At 42.8% G+C, this 20,668-nt stretch overlaps 1 protein-coding gene across 1 annotated transcript in view; it reads right to left on the bottom strand.

Moving 5' to 3' along the window:
- The window catches only part of CLSTN3 (calsyntenin 3), a 55,942-nt gene that overhangs the window by 21,854 nt on the left and 13,420 nt on the right, over nucleotides 1–20,668 (bottom strand). Inside the window, exons 3-7 of the mRNA XM_070741979.1 lie at nucleotides 19,650–19,845; nucleotides 17,588–17,796; nucleotides 16,571–16,720; nucleotides 6,811–6,996; nucleotides 4,845–5,114 (exon numbers count right to left, since the gene is read on the bottom strand). Of these exons, the coding sequence (XP_070598080.1) occupies nucleotides 4,845–5,114; nucleotides 6,811–6,996; nucleotides 16,571–16,720; nucleotides 17,588–17,796; nucleotides 19,650–19,845 (1,011 nt within the window). The remainder of the gene's footprint in view (nucleotides 1–4,844; nucleotides 5,115–6,810; nucleotides 6,997–16,570; nucleotides 16,721–17,587; nucleotides 17,797–19,649; nucleotides 19,846–20,668) is intronic.

The raw sequence follows: 20,668 nt of genomic DNA on the forward strand, positions 1-20,668 counted from the left end.
GATATAGCGTTTCGCGAAACTCGAGATCGCGAAACTCGAGGGATCACTGTATTCCATCTTCTTTTTTCTTAAAGTTTCAAGCCAGAAAGAGGTACAGTATATGTTACCACATATCATGCCCTCATGAAAGGGGAGTTTCTCTGTTTTTATATAATATATATCTGTAGTGTTTCTATGTATAGTTTATTTATTTATTTATTTATTTATTTATTTATTGATTGATTGGTTGGTTGGATTTGTATGCCGCCCCTCTCCGTGGACTCGGGGCGGCTAACAACAATGATAAAAACAGCATGTAGAAATCCAATACTAAAACAGCTAAAAACCCTTGTTATAAAGCCAATCATACATACAAACATACCATGCATAAATTGTACAAGCCTAGGGGGAAAGAAAATCTCAGTTCCCCCATGCCTGACAGCAGAGTTGGGTTTTGAGGAGCTTACGAAAGGCAAGGAGGTTGGGGGCTATTCTAATCTCTGGGGGGGAGCTGGTTCCAGAGGGTCGGGGCCGCCACAGAGAAGGCTCTTCCCCTGGGTCCCGCCAAACTGCATTGTTTAGTTGACGGGACCCGGAGAAGACCCACTCTGTGGGACCTAACTAGTCTCTGGGATTCGTGCGGCAGTCATCATCAGGAGGCAATATGTGACCAGTTTAATACTCTTTGGGACTACTTGTTGCAAAATCTCATATAAACATCTGAAGGTTAGGGGAAGTAACCTAAAACCTCATGCATGAGGGGATAACATACCGATACATATTTATTTCTCTATGTACAGGGCCCCAAACAGGATGAAAGCAGTCCAAGTATTGCCTCCTAGTGGTCAGCATAAGTATAGCCTGACTGTATTTGCATGCCACAATAAACGGAAGTGAGGGAGAATTTTGGCTTTCAAACAGAAAGACCAGAATGCTAGAATTAGCTCAGTAAAGGTAATGTATCATTCCAGCGGTTTAGCCTGCATGTTCCAGAAGCAGAAAAAGATATTTAACTACAAAGTACAGTAAAGAATAATCTTCAGCACCATATAACAGGATAAGGGAAAACTGAAAGTGTATATGAGCAGAAAAGTATTGTTTGCATTTCATTTTGGCCTGGGTCATGTTTAAATCTCATTTCCTTGAAAATGGAACATCCACTTTCACAATATTAGGGACCATTCTCTCCCTTTCAGTTAGGTGGATAATGAAATTGAAGGATTTCAACCTCCACTCTGCTTCCAGCACCCATTTTATTGATGTCACTCATTTGCGGTATACAACATGTAAAAAAGCAAGCAACCAACCAACCAGTGTATAATAAAAGTTTGCGCTTGGTTTTCAAGGAAGAATAAATGTCCAAAATTAACAACGAAGTGGCTCTTATTTTAACTGTATGTCACTGTACACCTTCACAATGACAGATAGTTCTCAGTTTATGGCCATTTATTTAATGACAACCTGAAGTTGCAGTGGTGCTGAAAAAAGTGACTTACAACCAGTCCTTGCAGTTCCAACCATTGCCGCATTGCAGGATCAAAATTGGGGCATTTGGCAATCGGCAAGTATTTACAATAACCACAGTATCCTAAGATTACATGGTAGCCATTTGCAGCCTTCCCATCAAGGATTTCCAACAAGCAAAATTCAGTGTAAGAAACTGGATACATTTAATGACAGTGTAGTTAATGGCTGCAGTGGTTTGCTGAATGACTGTAGCAAAAGGTGGCACAAAATCAGTCATTTCTCACTTAACAACTGCATCACTTAGTGATGGAAGGTCCACTCTCAGTTCTGGTCCTAGGTCAAGGACTCCTATATGCACTTGCAGGCAAAGCCTACAGAAATTCCTCCTGAAGATCAAATGTAATTCCCTGATCTTCCACGTCGAGGTTTCATATCTACATGTTGCAAGCACGTTAGATGTGATAGCCAAAAAACCTGAGGTGGCAGAAACCCATTTTGATCCGATTTTATTTATTTATTAAATTTGTATGCCGCCCCTCTCCGAAGACTCGGGGCAGCTAACAACAATAAAAAGACAATGAAAACAAATCTAATATTAAAAATAATCTTAAAAACCCCAATTTAAAGAACCACTCATACATACAAGCATACCATATATAAATTCTATAAGCTTAGGGGGAAGGGAAATTTCAATTCCCCCATGCCTGACGACAGAGGTGGGTTTTAAGGAGATTGTGAAAGGCAAGGAGGGTGGGGGCAACTCTGATATCTGGGGGGAGCTGGTTCCAGAGGGTCGGGGCCGCCACAGAGAAGGCTCTTCTCCTGGGTCCCGCCAAACGACATTGCTTAGTCAACGGGACCCGGAGAAGGCCAACTCTGTGGGACCTAACCGGTCGCTGGGATTCGTTCGGCAGAACGCGGTCCTGGAGATATTCTGGTCCGATGCCATGAAGGGCTTTATAGGTCATAACCAACACTTTGAATTGTGACCGGAAATTGATTGGCAACCAATACAGACTGCAGAGTGTTGGTGTAACATGGGCATACCTGGGGAAGCCCATGATTGCTCTCGCAGCTGCATTCTGCACGATCTGAAGTTTCCGAACACTTTTCAAAGGTAACCCCATGTAGAGAGCATTGGGATTTGGCATCCCAATCAGAGACAAGGTCCCGAGTCTCAATAGAATAGAATTAGAATATAATTTTTTTATTGGCCAAGTGTGATTGGACACACAAGGAATTTGTCTTGGTGCATGTGCTCTCAGCGTACATAAAAGAAAAAGATACATTTGTCCAGAATTTGTCTTGAAGAAGCAAAGACTCTGCCCTGTGTGGACCTGCAAACCAAAGATGCTTTTACCCACATACCAACACACACACAGACCTCATTTACTCGTATGCAAAGTGCAATTAGCGTTCATTGTGGATGGAAACTATTTTAACACGCATTACACTGCACAGCATTCAGAATGAGTGCATTTATCCCCACGCTCCTTCCTCATAGCAGTCCGGTATTAAAACCCATTCACTTAGGTTAATTGAGATCCTTCCCAACCCAAAGCCTCACTTAGCTGCAACCTCTCTGTGGCAGGGAGAGACTCAGAAGCCTTGGAAGTGCTGGGTTCCCAACGGGATGCCATAACAGCAAAAGAGAAGGCGTTGTGCAGCACACTGGCAATATCATAATGTGTGGCAAAACGGTGGGGATCCTGCCAACAGCCACAAATGGTTTTATTCAATAGCAGAGGTGAGTTTTCATGGGAGATCAGCACTTTGGGAAAAGGTGAGTTATCTAGCAGTCGTGCCATTTCAATAAAAAGCTTTACACAACTTGAACTAATATAGGTACTCCTGAATATTTGACCACAACCGAGCCCAACGTTCCCATTGCTAAGCAAGCTGGTTGTGAGTTTTGCCTCATTTTATTACCTTTCTTGCTACAGTTATTAAGTGAACCACCACTGTTGTTACATGGTTATTAAGAGCAGTGTTTCCCAACCATGGCAACTTGAAGATATTTGGACTTCAACTCCCAGAATTCTGGGAGTTGAAGTCCAGATATCTTTAAGTTGTTAAGGTTGGGAAACACTGGTTTAAGAAAATCTGGCTTCCCCCACTGACTTTCGCAGAAGGTTGCAAAAAGTTGTCACATGACCCTGGGACACTGCATCCGTCATAAATATATTCCAGGTGCCAAGGGTCACATGACCAGGGAGACCCTGCAATGGTCATAAGTGGGAACAATGGTCACAACAGAGGAAGGTTACTTCCGTTTCAGACCAGTTTTATAGAATCAACAGCGGGAATTTCCCCTCCCTTGCTAAACTAGGAGCGATCGCCAGTGAAATGGCTCTAATGGTGGCACTGACGGTGCCACCATCTTGTTTTTTGCTTCTGCACATTCACAGAAGCTTGGTTTTTGGCACTGTGCATGCGTGGCCGCAGGAGGAAGCAAATCGGAGGCGGGATAAGTTAGAACCCACCCCTGGGACACAAGTCATATTTCTCAGTGCCATTGCAATGCCAAATGGTCGTTAAACAAATGGTTGCAAGTTGAAGACTACCTACAATGAGAGCTACGGTAATATTCAATTTAATAGACTTTCTGTGACAGGGAAATGTGTCTGTTAAATCTGGCTGCCTGTTAAAACAGTGTCTATCACTGACACAATTTCTATCAGTGGCCAATTGATGTTTTTACGCAATACATGTAATCTGATGCAAATGATATAAAATACTCAAATAATGAATTTGTACATTTCTACTATTATATCTAAACAACAACCAGGTACATGTGTGAGTGACCACCACAACCACAACCATAATTCAATGCCTGGGGAGGAGAAAAACAGTTTCCCCCAACCCCTAGAGGCCCTCTGGAGGCCGAAACAGTCTGTTTTTCAACTTCTGGTGGGCCTAGTAGGCTCGTGTTTCACCCTCCCCAGGCTCCAAAGGCTGGGGAGAGTAAAAATGCCCTCCCCCATCCCCCCGGAGGCTCTCTGGAAGCCAAAAACGCCCACCCATAGCCTCTGTGTGAGCCAAAAATCAGCTGGCCAGCACACTCATGCACATTGGAGCTCAGCTAGGGCAACGGTTTGCATACCAGTAGATATGGCTCTGCGTGCCACCTGTGGCACCTGTGCCATAGACTCGCCATCACTGGCCTATGCTGAATCTATCAATGAGCTACAAAGGCTGAATACTTTATATGGCCCAGTTCTCCCAACATCTTAACTGGGTAAATAGATACGTTAGTTTACTGTGGAAACATAAGGAAGTGTCAACCTTAACCTCCTCACTTCAATACACAAATGCCCAATAGGTTTATAGCTCCTGAATCCTATGGCCTACTAGGTAATCTCTTCTGATGCTGGTCAAGGTCAATGAAAGAGCCTTACCGCTCCTCATGGTGCTGCAGATGACCGTCTCCTCCTCCTTCTTGCCCTTGTTTGGCATCACCCCATGCTTCACCCACAGGGACAAGGTGAAATGGTCGCTCAGTCCTTCAAGAGCTCCAGTTCCACTGCCCATGGGCACCTGGGTTGCCTGGCTGCCGTTGAACCAATAGATGAGGCTGCTGTCCTGGCTGTAATGGACTGAGAGGCGCGCTGTCCAGTTGGCCATGGGGCCTGGCACTGGCAGAAGGTCTACCTCACCTCGGGCAGCACCTGAAGGGACAAGAAAGGATACTCAGAATGGGGAAGGTGTCAGCGTTCCCAATAGCACCCGAGATATAAATCAGAGCCCAAGGCTTGGCCTTCTTCAAAGTTCCAATTTATTAACAGGGCCATGTTAGCACAGATTAGAATTCATTTCCTTGCATCTCGTATAAGCCCATCACATGAACCATACATCTTCTGCCAGTGTATCCTGCAACTCCCAGCAACTTCCGGCCAGATGCTGAACAAAGGCTGACCTTGAGAACCTAAAAGGAATGTGTCATGGCATGCAGCCACTCCCACCCCACTCCCAAGTTACCAAAGTAAGAAACATTCTAAAGCATTTAAATGTAGCAGGCCAAGAGGCTTCTATAAAATATGGCTTTGGCCTGGCAGAAGGTCCATCTAATGGTGCCTTCTTTTGGGATGAAGCCGATAGGAGATTTTGATGCTTAAGAATTCTGGGAGTTGGAAGTGAAAGACAGATTGATGAAAAAGAGTGGAAAATGGTGCAAAACAGGATATTGGGTTATGATTGATTGATGTACATGAATATTATTGATATAGTCCATGATATATGTATATTGATGTGTGGATGGAGTTTGTAGAAAAAAATTAAAAATTAAAAAAAGAAAAAAAGAATTCTGGGAGTTGAAGTCCACAAGTCTTAAAGCTGCCAAGTTTGGGGACCCTTGCTATGGAGTTTCTGACCGCCTCCTCCAAATTCAGATGAGACAAGCAAAGTTCTTAAGCAAAGATCTCCAAAGTTGGCAACTTGTGGACCTCAACACCCAGATTTCTTGAGCTAGCATGGCTGGATGATGAATTCTAGGAGTTGAAGTCCACAAGTCTTAAAATTGCCAGATTTCAAAAACCTTGTTCGTAAGCAACCCTTATGAAATTACAGCACTGTATGAAAATAATCCCCAGCAGCACACAGAAATCTTCCGTTGAATTTGCACAGAGAAACTTCCCGATAGGTTGTAATCTTCAAATCGTGTGTCTGTCACTTTTAATAATGCCTCAATGTCTTTCTGACTCTGCTATACTTTAGAAACTCCATCATCAGGCATTCTACATTCTGGGTGAAACGATTCGATTTATTCGATTTATTAGCCGCCCATCTCCTGATGGACACAGGACAGCGTACAACAATAAAACATCACACAATAATAAAAAAAACCAATATTAAAAAATATTCATCCATCTAACATTCATCACTTCTCGCCGGAGCAGAGTGCTGCTGCTCAATGGCCTCAGGCCTGCTGGCAAAGCCATGTTTTTAAGGCCTTTTGGAAGGTTGGGAGGGGGTGGGAGCAGTGCAAATATCAGTGGGGGAAAAGTTGGTTCTAAAGAGCCAGAGCCACCACAGAGAAGGCCCTCCCCTGTAGTCCCGCCAGCCGTTATTGCTTGGTTGACAGGACTCGGAGGAGTCCAACTCTGTGGGCTCTAATCGGTAAATGGGAAGATAAGATAACATTCTAGAGACCATGATTCATTGCCTACTCTTGAGAAGGTTGACCTAATTTAAGTAAAGATTCTTTTAGAATATATTTCTATACATTCCCTTTAAAAATTCCGCAGTGTCATCTCTCTCTCTCTCTCTCTCTCTCTCTTTCTCTCTCTCTCTCTCTTTCTCTCTCTCTCTCTCACACACACACATGCTTCTCCTCCAAACATAACCGGATAGGAAGTGAATACATACCGCAGAGTTTACGCAGTGACTTCTCAGAGTAGTTGTCCCGATCACAACCTTTGGCCACATGATTTGTCTGCAACTCTACGGTAGCCTGGATGTTCCACAGAGGCTCATCACACGTCTCCAGGTGGATGCTGGGGAAAAGGGCAAGGCTGCCTGTCCCGGGGATGTACTCGATTCTCTTATTCCAACCTGTTGCAGATTAAGTTATGTTAGGGCACAGTGCTAGAGATTTCCCTCTGCTAGCTACTCCAGCTTAGACCAAGCCTCCTGAGCTTCCTTTAAAAATTAATAATAATCCACAATTGTTCTACTTGCATACAGATTATATTTTACCCACTTTTCCCTCTAGGAAGCTGAGGTAGCAGGGAAGAAGGCCTTTTCGGTCCTGTTTGGAAATTACAGAGTTTATTTGTGTATTAGAAAAAGGATATTTCTGCTGATAATAAAGACATCTTTTGATGGAGAGTTATAAGGACATTAGGGTATAACAATGTTGCAAAGTTTGATGTCAGGTGTGAAAGATCAAGTCCACATGTGAAGGTCTAGTGCAGGGTAGGCAAAGTTGGCTCTTCTATGACTTGTGGACTTCAACTCCCAGAATTCCTGAACCAATCATGCTAGCTCAGGAATTCTGGGAGTTGAAGTCCACATTTCATAGAAGGGCCAACTTTGCCTACCCCTAGTCTAGTGAAACTGATTTATTGCTGCTCATGCCTATGCATGGGAATATTTTCAACTGAAGCTGTTGAGATATGGGATCATTGGAATGTGAGGGTCAGTGGACTTAGCTGATTGTAGGCTGATCCCTTTTTAAACTCCACCTCCAAGTTCTGCCATTCCTTCCTCTATACTGTATTTGGCATGGCGGCACTGGACTGACCCTCTCTGAGTTCAGATGTTTACAGGATTAGGGTTGCTTTAGCCTCCCACTAAATTTGGGACTTGTTCTTTCAATTAACTGCTCCCAGTCCAGTTTGCCACTGGCTATTAATTTAACATTAATCTCATTGAATCCTATGAGAGGCCAATCTTCTTTGAGTTCTTATACTTGATCAGGGTGCCTGATTCTCTTCCACTAACTATTGGGCAAGTCTTCCCAACTTGGTCCAATATAAAAATCAATGGTATCTACATCAGAACCAATTGATTTACACAATCACCCAGACAACACAAGAGATGGAACAAATCCAACGACTGCTGGCTTCTGCTGCAACGTGAACTTACACACACTTCTTACATAAGGCATTCTCATTGCATTCTGACACACCCAACTCTCACTTCCATATAACTAAATGGGCAGAAGTATATTCTTATATATAAATCAATGGTGGGTTGTAAATCCCATCGCTACTGGTTCACTCGTGCACGCACAATCTTCCCACCACCGCTACCGATTCACTGACAACCCACCACTGCTATAACTGTTTTATGCTTCTTTTAACAAAGAAATCACTCTTCACAACAGATTATTTACCTACCATTACCTTTTAACAGTATTTGCATGTCTTAGATTTTGCACATCTGTTTCTCTGTCTTTAGAAAACATTCTACCAGGGAATACATATTTCCTGTAATATTTTGCCATTTATGTATTACTTGCAATATACCTTTCATTTTCCCTACCAAGCACCACTTTATTTTCAGATTCATACTCCTTGTGGCATTATACAATTAAACAATCCCTGCAAATCGTTCTAGATTTTCAATCAATATTCTTGTCCCTGAGGCATGTACCGTACTTGTGATATCACCACAAGTATTTCTTACAAATATATTCACAAATGCATCAAACAACTAAAGGGACATCACGCAGCCTTGCCTGATTCTGAGGCTTTGTGTTGAATCGCTTGCTAAGAATTCTTTATATTCTCACACATAATTCATCACATACCAATCCTATTGCATTCAACAATCAACTTTCAGCTCCATAAACATTTCCTAATTCAAGTCTGTTGTGGTTAGCTCTGGCTCAGCCCCAAGGACTGTGGATGTGGGGGAGACATCCACATGCTGCAGGCCTGTTTTGCCCCCGGTGGAATCTGCTGATGAAGGCTCCTTTGACCAAGAAGACATGAGTAACAGGGAGGAGGAGAGTGTGGCAGACAGTTCAGAAGGAGATCAATTATCTAGCTCCTCCTTGGATTCAGAACAGGAGTTAATGATACAGCCACGCATGTGGAGAGCGATGCATAGGCAACAACAACTGAGAGATTATTATCAAAGAAAATGAGGCCACCTGTGGTTGGGTGGGGCTGTGGTAATTAGTGAGGCTGCTATAAATAGCAGCTTGTGGGTTTGACCATTGTGGGGGATTATCTGATGGTTGTGTTTCATGACTGCTTTACTGACTTTGACCTTTTGTGTGCTGATTTTTCCCCGCTTTGAAACTAAACCAGGGCAAAGTGTGTTTCACTTTGTGAAAGAAGAAGGACTGTGAATTGCCTCACAGCTGCAAGCTAAGTATCACAGAACTGATAAGGGACTTGTACCAATTACCAGTTTGTTTGAAGACGAGTGCTCTTTGCTATACAAAAAGAGGGCTTAGTTTAAGTGACTTTTCATTATAAAGAACATTGTTTTGAATTTTCAAACGTGTGTGTGTCTGAAATTTGTACCTGTGAAGTTTTGGGAGGAGTCTACCAGAGAGCCCAACAGAACAAAGTCTATCCATTTTCCCATACAAAACAGATAAATAATTACATTAGAACATTTGTTTTACATGTTCATAGACTGCGTGCGGCTCCTTCTCAAATCTTGCTCATTGTCATTTCCCATTCCTCCAATTGGACATCTGCCATGCAGAATTCTTTCATGGCACGCTTTAATCTTGTTACTTTCCATTTGTTTAAGGGAACAATCCTGGCACTCTTCCAATCATCAGGCAGGAATGTGGTCTTCACCCAGGGACACCCTCCAATTATACCTTGTACATGTTTGCAGCCTTTTCATTTTTCAACATGCTCACAGCATTTGTTACTTCTTTCCCATCACTCTTTCTTACAAACGTTTATACTATTTGTTTCAATTTCACTCTGACAGATAGACAGTCCTTGAGCACAATTGGGACTGGAATTTCCTTGGCTAAATGATGTGACTGTAATGCATGATTGCATCGCTTGGCAATGGCAATCCCTGCAGACCTGGTTGCTGTCATTAACTGAATCCCACGGTAGTTAGGCAAGGCAACTTCCTGCTGGCTTCCCTTAACCAAAGTCAGTGGGGAAGCTGGCAGGAAATCAGAGGCCAGCAGGCAGGTAAGTGGCTGCTGCTGGGTTGGGGAAGAAAGGAGAGGGTACACAGGGGGTGGTGTGCAAAAGTTGCTGCAAGAATCAGGGAGGGTATGTGGTACACATGGCAGTGCACAAGAAGAATCAAGTGGGTCAGGAAGCATGTGCGGTGGTGCACAAGAGGCCTTGGGTGTTGAGGAGGGGGCCCAAGTGTGCATGGGATGGTGTGCAGCAAAGAGGTTGAAGAGGTGCCACGTGAATCAGGGAGGGTGCATGAGTGCACATGGAATGGTGTGGTAGGGTACACGTGATGCATCCCACAGGCTGGAGAGGGGGTATGAGAAGCCCCACATGCATGAGGGAAGGTACAGGGGTGCATGAGGGGTATCTCCAGGACCATCTTCTGCCACACAAATCCCAGCGACCAGTTAGGTCCACAGAGTTGGCCTTCTCTGGGTCCCGTCGACTAAACAATGTCGTCTGGCAGGACCCAGGGGAAGAGCCTTCTCTGTGGTGGCCCCGACCCTCTGGAACCAGCTCCCCCCGGAGATTAAGATTGCCCCCACCCTCCTTGCCTTTTGTAAACTTCTTAAAACCCACCTCTGCTGTCAGGCATGGGGGAACTGAGACATCTTCCCCAGGCCTATATAGTTTATGTATGGTATGTTGTGTGTATATTTTTTTAAAATATTAGATTTGTATTGTACATTGTTTTTTTACTATTGCTGTGAGCCACCCCTAGTCTACGGAGAGGGGCGGCATACAAATTTAATAATAATAATAATAATAATAATAATAATAATAATAATAATAATAATAACTGCACAGATTAGGCAGAGTGCACAAGAGATGCCCTGAAAGTCGGGCAGGGTGCCCAGGAAAGAAAAAAGACACTTATTGTCTTTTTGCAATCTTCCCTGCCCGCTTCCCCATTTATGACATGGCCGTGGGGATACTAGGTTGACTGTAATCCTCAAAATCACTCAAATCACTCAAAACCACTGTTAGTTCAGCACCATTTCGAACAGTCACTGAACAAACGATCGTACGTCCAGCTCTAGCTTTATTGCAACCATTCCCACACAATTGTAGCATTTTCTGACTTTAGTTTGATCCCAAATCATGTCATTGCTTTTTATGTAATCCCATTAACTCTGCTTGAAGCTCTTTGTTGGCTATTCCCCACTTCCAAAATAAAACTGCCCAGCAGCTTCTCTGCCTCGTCTTTTTCACCATTACTTCCCCTTTAACAAAAACCCAATTCTCTAGACCAGTGTGTCTCAACCTTGGCCGTTTGAAGATGTGTGGACTTCAATTCCCAGAATTCCCCAGCCAGCAACGCTGGCTGTGGAATTCTGGAAGTTGAAGTCCACACATCTTCAAACGGCCAAGGTTGAGAAACAATGCTCTAGACATATATTATTTTTATGGTTTGTACATGCATTTTCTCATCCACATTCTCTTTCACTTCATCACCCCACCAATTCCAACTTCACTAGTGCCAGGTTTACCCCCACATGTCTTCTAGCCTCATGATCCCCAAGCCATGAACTGGGAGCCCCACACCAGGTCCATGAAAAAATTGTTTTCCACAAAACTGATGCCAAAAAGGTTGGAGACTACTATTCTAACACAGAAAGGATGTGTATATTTTGTTTCTGAACACATCCCAAAGTCATGATCATGATCAATAACGGTTGTTATTGCTAAGTTTATTTTTTTCCTATTGATCTTTCTGATGTAGCGTGATAAAAAGCCTTGATTTTTGGTCATCTCTAGGAAACAATCCTAAATTTCCCAATAAATCCCTACTTGGCCAGTTGGTGATGAAATTAACATTTCCTTTACTCAAGGAAGGCCACCTTGGGAACATCTTGGTGATCTAAGAATGGCTTTTGGAGTTGCCATTCTGATGTCAGCCTCAAGTCCCTTTGTTCGTTTTGTTTATAGAGTCTGGCTGCTTTCTCCAGCACAATGTGTGCCCAGCACTGACAAAGAGCATATGTCATACTGAAGAATGACATTGTGGAGGACACTATAAAGTTCTGTTGGCCAGAATAGATTTTGGGAAAGAATCTGGGTTTATTGCTATTGGTGGCAGAAAGAAATATTGGAGATATTTTCCCTCTGGGGCAGAGTTGGGAATTAATAGAATTCTTCTAGCTTCACATTTCTTCTTTTCAATGTCCTTGGGAGATATAGTGAGGCATAAAAGCCTCTCTCTTTTTTACCAATCTCCCAAGACACATGGCTTTTCCTCACCTTTTGTCCTGCCTCCATTTAGCTTCCTTTTTGTTGACTATCTTTTAAAAACCTGAAACGCTCCCTCTAATATGATTTGATGGCATTGTTCTATTTGACCTGTACATTTGCTGATAATGTCATCTGCCAGTATTTTAAATGTTGCACTGTTAATTGACATGGTGTATTTTTAATAATACACTGATATTCACACAGCATTTAATAAGAGGTGAATAGAGAAATGCTGTATCCATTACTCATTAAGGGACCTATTTTGTTGAGATCGGTGTGTGTAGCTGGTCTGAGGAGGAACAAGGGCTACTGTGAAGATATAAGCATCAATGGGAAATATAGGATAGTTTCCATTAATGTTAACAAATCGTCTGATGGAATGTAAATACTATTGATTTGTTTTTTTATTATCTATCAAAATGACAGTCTGACTCCAGGCCAGAGGTCTTCAAACATGGCAACAAGAGCCGGGGTGGCGCAGCAGGTAGACTGCAGTACTGCGGGCCACTAAAACTGTAGATCTGTAGGTCAGCGGTTCAAATCTCATCACCGGCTCAAGGTTGATTCAGCCTTCCATCTTTCTTAGGTGGGTAAAATGAGGACCCGGATTGTGGGGGCAATAGGCTGGCTCTGTTTAAGAAAAATGCTATTGCTCACATGTTGTAAGTCGCCCTGAGTCTAAGGAGAAGGGCGGCATAAAAATAGAATTAAATAAATAAATAAATAAATAAATAAACAAACAAACAAACAAACAAACAAACAAACAAACAAAACTTTAAGACTTGTGGACTTCAACTCTAGCAGGCAGGCTGGAGAATTCTGAGAGCTGAAGTCCACAAGTCTTTAAGTTGCCAAGTTTGAAGACCTCTGCTCTCAGCAGTGACCAATAAAACAATTTAAACATTGTGCAAAAAACCACTTAAAATAATTCATAGCCCTGTATTGACCGCCAAAGTCAAAGCCTTTCAGTCTTCCTGATTCAATTTGATATGTTGGGAATAGCTCAGAATGGAAACAGCACTATCATTTTGGAGTTCAAAGAACAGGATTGAGATTCAGCAAAGACAAAGATTTCAGGAGGTTGTAGAACAATGTTTTGTTTAATTTCTATCTGTAACTAATTAAAACAGTGATTCACAGCAAACATATAAGTGTTCTGTTTTTAGAATGCAGGACGTGCCTTAATTACTGTACCCCATGTACAGTAAACATAATCTTTTTATATATTTTTTAAATGGGGATGGGATTGAATTGACAATAAAAATTTGTCAATGTCAATGGAAACAGACAGGAAATTTCAGGCAACTTGCAAGCAGGAAGGAGGGTAGGCAGGGGTGGTTTCCTCCACGTTCAGACCAGATCACCCAAGCCAGTAGTGACCCACTGGTAATGTCACTGAACTAGATTGGCTGGTGCCGGTCTGTGGGCACCACCATCTCTTTTTAAAAAAATTTTTAAAAAACTGTTTTGAAGGTTTTTCCTAGTCTGCTGCTTGTAAAGGGGCCCTCCTGCCCACTCCCGGGTTTAAACTGACCTTTACTCCTTTGCCCGAAGCACAGCTGATCAGCTCCTCAGCTGTGTTTCGGGCCGATTCCAGCTACTGAGCATGCGCAGAAATCAAATTGCACGAAGGGACACATGTGCAAAACATTGCGAGGGTGCGAGCGCAAAATGTCGCGATGCAAACTTGTGGCGAAGGTAAGTGGAACCCACCCCTGAGGGCAGGTAAGAGACTGCTGCAGTGTGATGTGAGCACAACTCTCTCTCTCTCTCTCTCTCTGTGTAGAGGTATCTGCTGCTGGTTGCAAGAGGATGCACTGGTAGCTGCTGCAGCTCTGGATGAGTGCGGCTGGGCAGGCGTGTGCTAAGAGTCTTGCTGTAGGTTGATACATGCTGCAAAGTATCAGAAGTCTGTAACACTCTCTACATGGGGCTACCTTTGAAGAATGTTCGGAAACTTCAGATCGTGCAGAATGCAGCTGCGAGAGCTATCATGGGCTTCTCTAAATATGCCCATGTTACTCCAACACTCCGCAGTCTGCACTGGTTGCCGATCAGTTTCCAGTCACGATTCAAAGTGTTGGTTATGACCTATAAAGCCCTTCATGGCATCGGGCCAGAATATCTCCGGGATCGCCTTCTGCTGCACGAATCCCAGCGACTAGCTAGGTCCCACAGAGTTGGCCTTCTCCAGGTCCCATCAACTAAACAATGTCATTTGGCGGGACCCAGGGGAAGAGCCTTCTCTGTGTTGGCCCCGACCCTCTGGAACCAGCTCCCCCCAGTGATTAAGATTGCCCCCACCCTCCTTGCCTTTCGTAAACTCCTTAAAACCCACCTCTGACATCAGGCATGGGGGAATTGAAACATCTCCCCCTTGCCCATGTAGTTTTTGTGTATGATTCGATTGTGTGCTTGTTTTTTATATATTGGGGCTCTTTTGGACTTTTTAACTTAAAACTGTAATTTAGATTATGAAATATTAGATTTGCTACTATGTTTTGTTTACCATTGTTGTGAGCCGCCCCGAATCTACGGAGAGGGCAGCATATAAATCCAATAAATCTAATCTAATCTAATCTAAGGTCCTTGGGAGAAAAAGTGATGGGAGCGAGAGCAAATTATAGGAGCAACCTGTGACCTTTTCTGAAGGTTCTCCTATTGACTATTTCGGAACACCGTCATTAAGTGAAAACTGGTTACCAAGTGCCCAAATCATGCAAAATGGTACTTTCAAAACAACTTAACTAGATTTTTACACTGGTAGAGAAATGGTTTTTCTACTCAATCCTTTGTATCAAAATATTTTAGCCAGCCCATGAGATACAAAAATCCTACTAAGGAGACCCGGAATCTCTTTAGTGCTTGTTACTAGCATTTTTTTAAAAAAAGTCACTCACAAACCAAGTAATTTTTAAATGCACATCCTGTGCCATTTAAACTTGAATAAATGTCTTCCCCACTAAAAACTCAAAACGTATCCCTTCTTGCAATCTTTTTACATGTCTCTCCTGAATAAAACAAAGAGGAACTTCATAGTATTAAACCAGCGGACCACAACTGCATTAAGAATGAAATCAAGCAGTGGGTTGCTGATGATTCGGACCAGTTCACCCGTACTGGTGGCAGAAATTTCTACCCGCTCGCTGAACAGGCAGCAATGGCCAATTGTCACACCCCAGAACCGGTTCTCTGGTCGCCGCGGCTGACAAAAAAACATTTGCGCAACGTGAAAGGGGTTAGGATTAGGGTCATGATGTCAACTTGTAGGGAAGGTAAGTGGAACCCATCCCTGAGCTGCACCACTGTTTAAAACAGGTGTCACCATGCTCCGATCTGTGGACTGGCATCAGGCTGTGGCAAGCCTAAAACTGGGCTGTGCAAACAAGCAAAGCCCAATCTGTAGGATGAAGGCAGTACGTGAAACCATGGCCCCTCCAGTCTGTGGAAGAACCTCACTCCATGGAATAGGTCCCTGGTGCCCAAAAGGTTGTGGGCCACAGGTTTAAAATATCCATGGCACCGCCATCGGTAGCATCAAACACAATACAATTAGTTTGCTAGCAAGCTACAGGTACAGAATAGTTTGGATCTTGATTCAGAAATATTTGTATTCCAAACTGAATTAAGATTGAAAAACTATGGTCAATTTATTGGCTGGATTACTCAATCACTGAAATAATTATAATTTTTCATTGATTAAAAATAGTGGGATATGATTCATGCAACAGCTTTCATTAAAATTATTTTAAAAAAAGAATGGTAAAAATGTCAATTGCTTTTGTAACACAGTTCATTATCTAAATATTTATACACACACACACAAATGCATGTATACATCTATGTATACAATCTTATATAAATGCATTTATTATATATGATAATGCATGCCCACATGATATATATATATACAAGGCAGAGACCCAGGTTCAAATCCCAGTAATGGTGTGGCTACCTGATGAAGGCAGATAAGCCTGAAATAGATCTATAGTAGTCTCCCTTCCTTTTCATTATCAGCAAAAATATGTTACATATATATATCTTTATATATATATCTATATCTATCTATATCTATCTATCTATCTATATATATATATATATATATATACATATATACATATATACATACACACACACACACACACACACACATAGACTATGCACAGCGAATAATCATCTCTAAGCAAAAGAGGAAGAAAAATTATGGCAAACAATTCAGAGGACAATAGATGGAATCAAAAGATTAAAAAGTAATGTGTATGCCTCTGAAAAGAGCTTCATACCTTGCCAACTAGGTTTACAGGTGGGCTTCACCTGAATTTCAACCTCAGCATCATCGGAGGCTCGTTTCTTGCCACAGTCGTATGCTGTCACTGTGAACTTATACAGGCGCTCTCCACTGTACTGCAGTTTCTCTGTGTTCTCAATATTCCCTGGTAGGAACAGATTAGCAGACCAGAGAGCATCATAGGAAGGCAAAAGAGAAAAAGCAAAAGGCAGATAAAGGAGGACAAAAAAGCTAGAACCATTAAAAAGAGTATACATTGAAAAAAGCTGAAGAACCAGTGCTGTCTGAAGACATCTCCTGTGGTCATGTGGCCAGCATGACTAAACGCCAAAGGCGCACAAAGCACTGTTATCTTCCTATCAAAGGTGGTACCTATTTTTCTACTTGCATTCGTACATGCTTTCGAACTGCTAGGTTGGCAGAAGCTGGGACAAGTAATGGGAGCTCACTCCATTATGCGGTGTTAGAGATTCGAACCGCCAAACTGCTGAGCTTTCTGATCGACCTGTTGTGTCCCATTGTGTGTGTGTGTGTGTGTATGTGTGTGTGTGTGTGTGTGAGAGAGAGAGAGAGAGAGAGGAGGGAGGAAGGGAACGGGGAGGGAGAGGGAGAGAGAGATTGTAGTCTGTGGAAGTGGGGAGAGAACAGCATTATATTTGTTTTCCATTAAAAAAAAATTCACAAAGATCTAAAACCTTAATGTGACTCCCAAACAACTTTAATTTCCTCCTTTAAGAGGTGGGGGGAAATAATCCCAAGGAATTCTGTCATTCATGAGTGTTTATACTTTACATAGACTTGTTCCACAGCTGTGCCTAAAACTGCTTTCCAACATCTGGGTCAATTCAACCTCCAGAAAGTATGTATGTATGTACGTATGTGTTTGTTTGTTTGTTTGTTTATTTGTTTATTTGATTTATAGGCCACCCTTAGGGTGGCTTACCAGAAAAAAAAATACAATATAACAATAAAGATAATTGTGAATAGTTAATCATGAATTCTGAGTTCCTACCATCATTGTCAATCAGGAAGGGGACATTTGGAGTCAAGATCTCGTAGTAGCAGATCTGGCTGTACTGAGGGGAGCAGTCCCCATCAATAGCTTCCACCCGCAGGATGCGATCGTAGAGTTTCCCTTCTGTCACAGCCACGCGGTAAAGCTTATCCACAAAGACCGGAGCAAACTCGTTGACATCATTCACCCGCACGTGTACTGTGGCCCTGTGGGGAGGGAGGGGGAGGAGTAGTAAGCAACTAGGTCGAGAGACCCTTTCTGAAAGGAGAAAAATGCTAGGCAGTAACCTCTGTACTATTGCTGTACATTGTCCCAAAGGTGCTTTTCAAAAGGCAACAAGAAGTTTTTCAGTTCTCTGGAAAAGCTTCTTGGATGGGAAGCGAACTGTCTTCAAGGGAAATAAAACCAAGGAAGTCCAATTGCCTTTTGAAAAGCACGTTTGGGACAACCATGATCTGGATGAGTGAGAATCTCCACAGACATATTATTGTACTTTGATTTACCTCAGAGGTCTTCAAACTTGGCAACTTTAAGACTTGTGGACTTCAACTCCTAGAATTCTGGGAGTTGAAGTCCACAAGTCTCAAAGCTGCCAAGTTTACCTCATCAGAGTGTTATAAAAACCAGTAAGACCAGAAAGCATTATAAAGTCATACCTCGTCTTACGAACCTAATTGGTTCCAGGGGGAGGTTCGTAAGACGAAAGGTTCGTAAGACAAAACATTGTTTCCCATAGGAAACAATGTAAAGTCAATTAATCCGTGCAACCAAAAAACCCCCCCGCAAAAAAACGGCGTTTGGCGACTGCTGGGAAGCCGCGTGGCTATTTTAAAAGGTGACAGCTGGGCTGGGGGGCTTCCCAGCAACTTCCTGAACCCCGAACCCGGAAGTTCAGCAAAAGTTCGGGGTTTGGGAGGTTGCTGGGAAGCCCCCCAGGCCGGCTGTCACCTTTTAAAACAGCCGCGCGGCTTCCCAGCAGCTTTCCGAAGCCGAACGCCAAACCCGAACTTCCGCGTTCGGCGACTGCTGGGAAGCCGCGCGGCTGTTTTAAAAGGTGACAGCCGGCCTGGGGGGCTTCCCAGCAACCTCCCGAACCAAACTCGGGGTTGAGAAAAAATTTGCCTCTTCTTACGAACTTTTTTCGAGTTACGAACCGGCGTTCGGGAGGCTGCTGGGAAGCCCCGCCGCCCAGCTGTCACCTTTTAAAACAGCCGCGCGGCTTCCCAGCAGTCTCCGAATGCTGGTTCGTAACTTGAAAAAAGTTCGTAAGAAGAGGCAAAATTTTTCTGAACCCCGGGTTCGTATCACAGGTTGTTCGTAAGACGAGGGGTTCGTATCTTGAGGTACCACTGTATACGTCTATAAGGACGTCTTAGGAGACACCCCCCCTCCATTCTTATTATAATGCTAGTGAACATTTTTTGAGCAGACAGCTTTTAGGCCTTCCCTTTCCATCAAGAAAATTACTCTTTCGGCAATATTTATATTTTTCATGCAATGCTGTGAAAGTAGTAACACTAGGAGAAAAATAATTTTAGAAGGGCTTTTTCAAGAAGAAAATAATGAGCATAGAAGGAGTTTTGGGAGTTGAAGTGCATAAGTCTTAAAGTTGCCATGTTTTGGGAGCCCCTGCTTTAACTGCTAGCATCCATTCTCGGAGTCCTCGGAGAGGGGCGGCATACAAATCTAATAAATTATTATTAATTATTATTATTCTCATTTGCAAATCTTCCATTGCCATATTGAAATGAATGTGGAAGACATGGGCAAGACCTTTGCTTAGATGACAAGTAATTCTTCATAAGCTTTGAACTGTTTTGAGAGAAGCGTTTTAATTAAACACTAGTTTCTACTGAAATACACCCTACATTACAGCTAATGTGAGCAGCAGGAAGAAAACACAGAATTAAATACAAGAAACTCTTAAACGTCCTACTGCAAGCCAAGAAGCAATTCTATCCACTTCCTGAATAGACCAGCTCTCCCACACTAGTATATTCCAAGAGATTTAGTAGGTTCAGAGGGAAATCACTGCAGCACTGAGTCCAATAAGTCTTACTTGTGGGACTTCTTGGTGTTGGCACCATCAGGACCCTCACCGCAGTCATAGGCCTGGATGGTGAAAGTATGTTCTTTATGAGCTTCACAATCCACCGGCTCTTTTGCCCGGATCAACCCCTCGCCTGTGGCTTTGTCAAGGATCACTGCTTCAAAAGGCACTCCTGCTCCATGGATCCGGAATCCACAGATCTCACCTAGTGTCCCAAAAGCAAATAATGCAAAGGGAGGAAAAAAGAGATATTAAGAAACAAGGGAAATATAGGAAGAAAACATTATCTTTTCATTCTCTTCTGTCCTTCTCTCCTCTGCCCTCTTCATTAGCATGAAATATGCTGGAAACTTTCTCAAAAAGAAAAGCTGGATAATATTGCAAACAATGCCGCTTGGCAGGACCCAGGGGAAGAGCCTTCTCTGTGGCGGCCCCGGCCCTCTGGAACCAACTCCCCCCAGAGATTAGAATTGCCCCCACCGTCCTTGCCTTTCATAAGCTACTTAAAACCCACCTCTGCCGCCAGGCATGGAGGAACTGAGATACTCTTTCCCCCTAGGCCCTTACAATTTTATGCATGGTATGTCCGTATGTATGTTTGGTTTTTATAATAATGGGTTTTTAATTGTTCTTAGTATTGGATTATTATTGTATGCTGTCTTGTTATTGCTGTTAGCCGCCCCGAGTCTTCGGAGAGGGGCAGCATACAAATCCAATAAATAAGTAAATAAGTAAATAAGTAAATAAGTAAATAAGTAAATAAGTAAATAGGTAAATAGGTAAATAAGTAAGTAAGTAAGTAAGTAAGTAAGTAAGTACGTACGTACGTACGTACGTACGTACATACATACATACATACATACATACATACATACATACATACAAATATTAAAATTGGCAGAGGAAAAGGCTGGGAGTTTAATCTGTACCTAGTTGGATTCCTTTGAAATATTAAGCACAAAACCCATTAAAACCTGGTAGCATTTTGAATACTTCTGGGTTATTTCAGCAGCCTAAGTGCTAGGAAA

This window comes from Erythrolamprus reginae, chromosome 2, assembly GCF_031021105.1.
Source record: "Erythrolamprus reginae isolate rEryReg1 chromosome 2, rEryReg1.hap1, whole genome shotgun sequence".
In the NCBI taxonomy this organism is placed as follows: domain Eukaryota; kingdom Metazoa; phylum Chordata; class Lepidosauria; order Squamata; family Dipsadidae; genus Erythrolamprus; species Erythrolamprus reginae.